Raw genomic sequence first — 9,061 nt, forward strand, 5'->3', positions numbered from 1 at the left:
CGACAACGACGCGAATTGTGTCCGGCTCAGCCGGTCCCACACAGGTTAGCCTGGCTCGACAAATCAAATTCCACGAGACATATGACCATTGGATGACAGCAACGAGGCGAACCGGCGGCGGGGAGAAGTGGCATGGTGTGGACAAGCAGCACGTCCTGGAGGGGAAACAAGCGAAAGAGCGAGCGCAAAAGAGAGTAAGATTGCAAAAGTGCCGCCATCCATTTCATTCCTTGCGCTTGTGAGGTCTCCCTCATTCTTCTATTTTACGCTAGTCGAAGCTTAGTCAACCCGCACCATGCTCACCAATGCCCAGCGCTTGCAATTTTGCCAGCATCATGCTACCCAAATGCTTTTCAAATACTTCCAGTAGGTGTCACCCTCTTGACGCTGGAATAATTGCTGCATTCAAGCAGCGCTACCGGCGTCGCCAGATCCAGCACGCTCTTGACCAGCATGAAGCCGGCCTAGTGATGGACATGTCGAAAGGGACCAAGGCTTACAAAATTGGCGTTCGTGGAATGGAACATCGACTGCTGGAATCCTAAATATTTGGTAAGTGCTGGAGACACACTGGAATACTCGATTACTCTGCTCGTGAATACAGTGAGCCAGAATAGGAAGACCCTGTAGCCGACGAGCTAGTTGCTATGTTGTCGCGCTTAAGCAGGAAGGAGGGTTCAAGCAACATGCCTATTTCGGACATGCTGCTGAATAGGGAAACTTAAGCACCTCAGAACAGTCATTTTGGAAATTTTGTATTCTATATTTCAAAATATAATAATATTTAATATAGCTTTCTGCATTTTTTACGTCCTAAAAATTAAATTAATGCCAAGGCATCCACTTAATGCTTTTATTATTTATACTTAAACCATTTAAATGGTTTAAATTTTTATTTTTTTTTTAAATATTCATTAATTAATTTTAAATTTAAATAAAAAGGATATAATATAGTTTTAAATGTGTTTCAGTTTGTAGGGGTGCGATGTACAAACTCCAGACACCCACGCTCCCTTATATTATACTATACTATGTTATATTGTATTATATTACAGTATAAGGGCTTGGCTCACGCTCATGCTGTGCATCTTTGCAGCCGTGGCATTTCGTAATCCGGAAAGTAATTCCTCCGGATAGTGATAAAATGACAATAACTTTTCGGTCTTGTACTCAAACCGAGCCATATTACTGAAAAAAACTGAGCGAAATCTACAGGACCTTTGTATTTTGATCTTCTTCTTTTTTAGTAGCTCACCGTTTTACAGCCCTTCTCGTGGTATGTTTTCTATAAAAATCTGTGAGTATTAAAACAAAATACTTACGCAGTATTCTCTCTTAGAGTCACTGTGCAATGTCACAAAAGAATTCGGTCCATACCGGTATAAAACCGGCTTTTACGCATCACGATTATTATTTTTTAAATAAATATTAAAATCAGATCACTCGGTAGTTGCTGCGCAAGAGATGGCTGGACGTCTGATTAACGCATTGCCCAGACCAACGGAGAGTACAAATCCACCGACAGAGTTGCAGGAAACCCTACCGGGAGCGCCATCCGTGGCGGAATACCAAGGATTCGACGTCCGTCCAGCTGGATCACCGTTCTTGGAGCGACGATTGGAAGTGGAGCCAGCTGCACGAGTGGATGGACGCGAGCATCATACAACTTGTATTCGGCATTCGCAAAGTTGGGATCGAACGACACACATAGCACATATTCGACTCCTGGCATCGCGGCCCATATCGCAATCGCCTTGTGGTCGAGCTCTCCAGGCGCCATACCCCACTGCTGAGAAACTCCAATCTCAACCTTAATCGTCCGAAAGTCCGCAAAAATTGGAACGTTTCGAGAAAGCACCGAGCCGGGTGTTGCTTGGCGTGGTCCATAACTGAGATCTGAACACCATCGTCGCCCTTGAGAATACCTGGCGGCCAAGTGGCCTTTGAGCCATCGCTTGACATGCCGCTCTGACTCGATGATGTGAATCTCTTCCGTGTCAGGAAACCATTCAAGATACTTGAGTCGAACGATTGGATCCTCGCTGTCTGCAAACGCGTTCCACTCGTCTTCCGTTGCGTGGCACACACGCACTGTACCGGTCGACGGTGGAGGATGTGCCACTGCAGCTTCCAGAGCAGCGTTGATGCGATCGACGCTGGAGAGCAGAGGAGTCATTGACGCCGGTGTGACTGCGTCTGTCGCAGCGACAGCTACTGCAGGTGACGAGTATGAGTCCCCGTCCCAACGCTCAAGTTTCTTTGTCGTCTTGTCCCAGAATGAGCATTGAGAATGTTCGTCTTGTCCGCTCGTCGTCCGCAACATCCGCCCAACCATCCCATATAAGAGCTACGAGAGTGAGACAGCGATGATGTACCATGTATTATAGTACAGTACATCAATGCATGTTCAGTACAGTACTCAAATACAGCGCTGTACACGCGGCAGGAAAATCATGGTTTGGATCTGACATGTGGAGATTTGAAAATGCTGACGAGAACTGTAAAGCATCTTTATTTTCCCCACTAGAACCCAAAATCAATTACGAAGTACGCGACGAGATACAAAGCACTGCTGACTTTACTTATATGACGTAGAATTGTGGCAACCAGATGATTCATACCAGCTCAATGAAAAATTTAGACGTTGATTTGTGAATTTACTATATGAATTTGGAATTCTGCATGTCTACAGAGCATTCAGGCTTCCAACGGTAGAGTACTAAGTAGTGAGCTATGCAACATAGCGAAAGCCAAAATTTAGCTCGATCCATACTCTGTGCTGCATGGACTAGCAGCTTGGCTCCCATTATTGCTCGCCCGTTGACTACCAACGCTTCGGCGTCGTCTTATCCGCCGAGGTGTGATTTCAAGCCGAGCACAGTGTCCCAGCTTCCACATTGTTTAAGGGCAGCTAGTGTCAGGAAGAGAACGTCCTTGGGGGAGTTCGGGTTCTTCTTTCCACGGCCTACATTCCATTTTGACAGGCCATGGTCCTCGACAACATCCCAGAGTTGATCAAACTCGCGCAGCGAGAAATTGCACATTTTGAGGACGCGTTCGGGACCTTGGGTGGTGAGAGCGTGCTCGTACTTAGGGGGCTGGTGTGAACGACTCGTCGTCACTGTCGACGATAGTGGGAATTATTTGAACGCGGGATATCGCGCGCTCTCGTGCGTCTGCCGCTACAAATAGGCTGTCCCAGTGGGCTCGAGCTTCACGATCTTCGTCTTCCTGTGTAAGTTGGGGTCTCGTTCGTGACGGTGCCATGGTGGCGACGTCTTCGGTAGGGTGAAATTGGAAATGAGTCGTTTTATTACGACTTTAGTGAGTATTTGAGCATGTATGCAGTGGACGCCTTCCAAAAATGGAGAAATCACCCGACATAACTGCAGCAGGTATGTCAAGTGCATATCGTCGAGTAATCCGGCGGAGGCGTAAAAGTCGTCTCCATAACCTTCCCTACCCCTAGGTTTAATCTCTATAGCCATCTTAAGGCTAGATCTTTGATTTTGTATTGAAAATGCTGACCATCGCTCTGACCCAATCCACAATCACTCCTACTGCATGTATCTGGCATATCTCATTTTTTGCGCCAAGTTGAAGAAGCATTCACTTTGGAAAATCGGCCGCTGGGAGCAAAGCGCCTCTGCTGTTGAGAAGGTACGTTCACTAAGCCTTACATTGGGTCTTTGCTGACGATCTTTGTACTTTCAGAGCATGGTTCACTCGGCTTCATACTGGAGCGAGCGGCGCATCGCCGACTCGTCGACCGAGGATGAAAACGCTCCTCCAAACCTGTCGCAATCGAGCACTATTAGCGAGCAGTATGGCTACAGCTCTACAGGGACGCTATCACCGCCGCGAAAACCGAAGCCTGAAGTGACTCCACCGCGTGCGGATGAAGTGGTGGCCCTAGCGTCACCGCCATACTCGCGGCCGCCGCACAGTCCGACGACGTCATCTCCAGTGCTACTGGAGACACCGCCAGCATCGCTTCCTCGCTCTCTGCCACGGATCCCCCTGCGTGATCGTCGTAGTTCCCGGAGAGAGCGTCGAGAAGCTGCTCAACCCTATCACCGACGTCAGGATCACCGTCGTGAAGCTGCCTCTCCGTCGCTGAACCCTCGAGGGCTGATGAGGACCAGTCCTAAGTCGTCACAACCACCACCATGTGCGCGTGAAAAGCGCTCTCGGGACCGCTTCGTACCAGCGGACTGGCCGGTACGTGCTGTTCACCTCCGTACTCAGTACAACCCGACCGGGTTGGTATTCCCAAGAGTGCCCCATTACGGCTGGTGTGACTGTCCGGAGCCATGCCGTGTCGGGGCGTGCAGGAACTCGCTGGTGCAGCTGTACTGTACCCCAAGCTGCTGTCCATACGACGCCAAGTGCGGGAACAGTCTGGAGGAATCAACCAAGGTGTACTTGGCGAGAAACACGCGTACGCTCCAGTTATCTGTAGTCGCTGCTGAGGACATTGATGCAGGCGAGGTGTTGGGTCAGTACTTAGGCGAGTTCGAGCACGTCAGCATGGATCAAGCACGTCGCCCACGGAACGAAGGATTCCGGTTGGTGATGACCCAACGACCGAAGAGGCCAAGCCACCCGATTCGTGTCGCCATCAACGCAGCTGAAATGGGTGGGTTGATGCGTTTTGTGAACCACTCGTGTTCACCGGTCGCTCAGTTCGTCGAGGTCGCGAACGGACGCCGCGCCACGGTTATTGTCGCCACTACAGAGATCGTACGTGAAGGAGAGGAGATCACCGTTGACTATGGCGGTGATCTTTGGTTTGTGTGCCGCTGTGGTCTCGCCTCCTGTCGTCATCGTGAGATCCAGGACCAGAGCGATCCGTAGCCGACGTGCAGTCAGGAGACGTGATGAGTGTAGGTAGCCCGTGCATACAAACCTACTGTAAAGACAAATGCTCATCTTTGATATGCTACTTGGACGTTGAAGTAAAGCTGGTTCCCTCACATATCGAAGCTTAGCGTCAACGTTGAAGCTGTGCAAGCACGGGTTTCGCGCCAAAACGCGACTCCATACTGTATGGTTCGTGAACTCGTCGATCTTTGTTAGCGCGCGCTCGTTTCGGCGCGAACCCTTGTGATAGCTAGCTACTCACGCGTCCTAGGGCGCGCTGCCACAGTGCGGCCTCTAGCCACAGCAAACGACGTCCCCAAAGTCTCATTTTTGGTTTTACTCCCATCCGAGCAAGTCCAAGCCCCGTTCCCGACCAAGTGTTTGTCTTCGATCACCTCTTGCGCTCACTTCGTCCCGGTACGCTGCCAAACTCTTCATTGCTTCCTCTACTTCGTACTGACGTCTCATCAATTGCTGTTTAATTCATGATAGATGGCTAAACTAACTGGATCCACCAACTACAAGTTCACGGAGGTGCAACGCCTGCTGAGTCTTGTTGCTAAGTTCTTGCCGCTTGGTAAGGACGAATGGGAGCGTCTTGCCAGCATGTACAACTCGAACCGCGGTCGGGGCATTGGAGAGCGCGACTACGAGAGTCTTCGGCGCAAGTTCAAGATGCTGTACAGTATCCGTAAGCCCACGGGAGTCGCTGACATGCCTCCCCATGTGAAGAAAGCTAAACAGCTCAAGCAAAGTATCGACGATAAGGCGAGTGTTGAGGAGATGGACGACGGAGCCGACGTAGATGACCAACAGGAGGAAGAGGGTGAGCAGCACTTAGATTTCTCCTTTAACTTTGATGGAGACGACGGGATCGGCAACGACTCCAGCTCAGTGAGCAACACGACTGACTCTGCCCGTGGAAGCCTCTCCAACACCGATACTCCTCACCGTGAGGGATCCAGCAGTTTGCCCAGTTTGCCGAACGAACCGGGTATCAACATCACGGACGCAGCCAGTAGCTTCGCCGAGATCCTCGAGTCTGCCGCTGTTCATGACGGGTTGGAGGCATTCGCCAGCACTCCGAGGTCATCATCTGGGCCCGACCGATCCACTCAACGCCAGCTTCGCTCTGCTGGTCTACCGAAGCCCAGTCAATCGCAAAACACAACCTCAACTGCGGTCCTCGAAGAGCAGAGCTCAGCCTATCGTTCGCGCCGTGCTGCGGAATCGACGCGCTATCTTAGCTACTCCAACCGCCTTGGAGGGGGCAATCTTGCCGAGTTTGGTGGAACCATTGGCCGCAAGCGAGATGCCGACAACGAACAAGACCTTCACGAGGCGAGTTACGCCAAGGTGAAGCGGGCGAAGGCTATCAAGGCGGCCACACAGCTGAAGAAGCGCTTGGGTGACCTAGAAAGCTCGTCCGGGGCCATGGGTACAAATATTGTCGAGCTGATGGTCCTCATGCGTGAGGATAGCGAACGTAGGGGTGGAGCTCGCCGGGCGGAAGAAGAGCAGCGTCGCCGCGATGAAGTCATGGCGCGCGAGGCGCGTTACCGCGCCGAGAAGCTGGAGGCCGAAGAACGCCGTCGGCAAGAGAAGCTGGAGACGGAGGAACGAGCTCGCCGCGATAAAGAGGAGGCCCGTGCGCACTCCCAGGAACTGATGCTCTTCATCAGTGCTCTAGTGAAGAAGGAGTGAAGAGATCAGAGTCGCAGAGCCGAAAGCACCCGTCGGGAACGGACCGAGAGGGAGGAAGTGTATTTTGTAGCGTTGCATTTTGAAACCAGCCCTCCGTAGCGAGCCAAGCAACCACCGACACGGCTGAAAATGTCCGATAACCGCACTTGTATTCGTTCTTTGGTAAAAGCTAGTCATGCAAATGAACATATCCAAGTTCTCCCAATCCCCACCACCCAGCTGGAGCTACAACGTCATCTCCATCGCTCCCATAAACGTTGTTCGTATCTCCGAGATACCCACCGCCCGCACGCGGTAATTCGCCATACGGAATATGTTGTTGAGCCTTAGACCACGGAGATTCGGATCGTAGGGTAGCGGCACATTAAGGCGACTATAGACCTTCTGCACGCTGCCCATTCCCCACTCTGCAGCCTGCCTCACCGAAGTGATGGCGTTGTGCAGCGTCCGCGCTGAACTCCGAAGCGACGGTTCAATTCTCTCGAGATCTCCGTCTTTCAGCGGATTCAGGATCCTGCCTGTCATTGCCGTGGAGCACGGGAAGGCGGAGTCTGACACAACGTTCATGCGTTCGTCAGGGCAATACACAGGATCCAGAAGTTTCATGCGGAAACCGAGAGACGTATCTGAATCGTTCCAGGATCCACGGCAATTATGCTTGGCCCAGATAATGCAGCCGTCTGCGGCAAAACAAATAGTACCCGTGACTAGAACCGAGTGTAGCCATCCATTGTACATTGCGTTTTGAAGGTCGGAGTTAGAAGGCTGCTGCACCTGCAAACGTAAATAGTAACAGCATCACGTCACAAGTCAAGAGATATTACAAGGCATCCAACGTCGTACTTACACGGAAGTTCTTTCCATCGATAAACCCGAACGTATGCTCCAGCAACGGCTCGCGTGCGTTCACCAAGCTGGCAAGCTCTCTCTGGCGAGAAGGTGACGGCCATGAAATCCGCGCTGGGGAGAAATCCCGAAGTGCACACGACAGCGCCTTTTCGGCTTTGCGCAGCGTCCGAGATAAAGTGCTCGGAGGCACCCCAAACAACATGCTCAGCGTTCCGTTTTCCATCGACCCGACGTAGAAGCAGAGAACGAGACCTAGAGCCTGATGATGGTAGCACAATTTTGGCGGCCGTCCTCTGCTTCTGGCTGGAGGGATGTAGTAGTAGCGCGCAAACCGGCGCAGTAAGTGCTTGAATGCAGCTCTGTGTAGTACGTGACGGTATATAATTAGACCCCCCCCCAATAACACACCGGACATCCGTAACGTACCTGGTCAGACTAGTAGCATTCAGAAAGTTTGAGTCCACGCCGTTCCTGTAGAGAGCCATCCACGCGGCAACACAGGGCGCATCCAAACAGCCCACCGTCAAGTAATGACGAGTGCGCATTACAGCTCGCCATGTGCTCTCCATCATGGCCTGGTGTATTTCACGGCGGACACTGCCCAGGTTTGCCTCGCGACTCAAGTACTCATCACACAATACCAGTAGAACGTCACTGTCTTCGTCTTCCTCGCGCATCTTGCCCACGATGGCTTCCAAAGGGAAAGTGGCGAACCTCAAGCGGAATCCAAAAAGATTTGTTGAGTTTTTGTTCTGTTATAAAAGCCCCAAAACGTAAAATGAATAACTAACTCAAGTGCAATCGCACGTAGGGGACACTCTACATCGACCAGAGCAACCTCTCTTACTCTATTTTTGGTGAGCCAAGAAATCGATATGTTGGCATAGAGGTCGTTAAGCCCCGACATACATGCTGCAGTTATGTCGGGTGATTTCTCCATTTTTGGAAGGAGTCCAGTCGGGCGGAAGAGACTCCGTACCAAACATACCATATGTAAATTGTTTATTTCAGTTTCTTAGTATGATCATCCTCAGATATTAGCTGCTCAGGTACACGGTACCGGTACTTCACATATGTGCATGGGTTTAATTGATTTGCACTGGGGTATCTAGGCGGATAGTCGGTGCCCACGCCGGAGTTCTACTACAGTTGTTCCGTCCGGAATCCGTGTTTCCTTTTCGCGAAGACGGCGTGAACTTCACGCCGTCACGGTGAAATTCACGGTGAACAGTATTGCCCTATCCCAGAGGCTGTGACTTACGGACCGTAAGCCGTAAGTTACGGTGTACTTGTACATTGTTACTGTAAGTGTATTATTTGTAAAACAATGTACAGTACTGTATTAATACTTGTACCGTAAATGTAAACAGAAAGAGAGCGGGTTTGGTACCCATTTTAAAGCAGCTCAAGGAATCTTGACAAGGATTAAGTACATGTAAATAAAAACAGAAAGAGAGCGGGTTTGGTACCCATTTTAAAGCAGCTCAAGGATTCCTTGAAGGAATCTTGACAAGGATTAGAATCCTGATTCTATTTGGGGAGCCACAGCTTGGATTGGAAGAGAACTGGCTCAGCAAAGTTTGCTGCAAACAGACTTGAAAGATGAATCTGGCCAGCCATTTGGAAATCTGCGCTCCTTGGAAAC

At 50.7% G+C, this 9,061-nt stretch overlaps 1 protein-coding gene across 1 annotated transcript; it reads right to left on the reverse strand.

The window, feature by feature from the left end:
• Positions 1 to 1,243: 1,243 nt before the first annotated feature.
• Positions 1,244 to 2,335, reverse strand: PITG_06095 (uncharacterized protein; the record flags this gene model as incomplete). The annotated part of the gene is made up of 3 exons (XM_002998239.1): positions 1,244 to 1,285; positions 1,544 to 1,889; positions 1,926 to 2,335. 3 exons carry the CDS (start codon positions 2,333 to 2,335, stop codon positions 1,244 to 1,246), a joined length of 798 nt encoding a protein of 265 aa, XP_002998285.1.
• Positions 2,336 to 9,061: the final 6,726 nt, after the last annotated feature.

This window comes from Phytophthora infestans, genomic scaffold (assembly GCF_000142945.1).
Source record: "Phytophthora infestans T30-4 supercont1.9 genomic scaffold, whole genome shotgun sequence".
Taxonomy (NCBI): domain Eukaryota; phylum Oomycota; class Peronosporomycetes; order Peronosporales; family Peronosporaceae; genus Phytophthora; species Phytophthora infestans.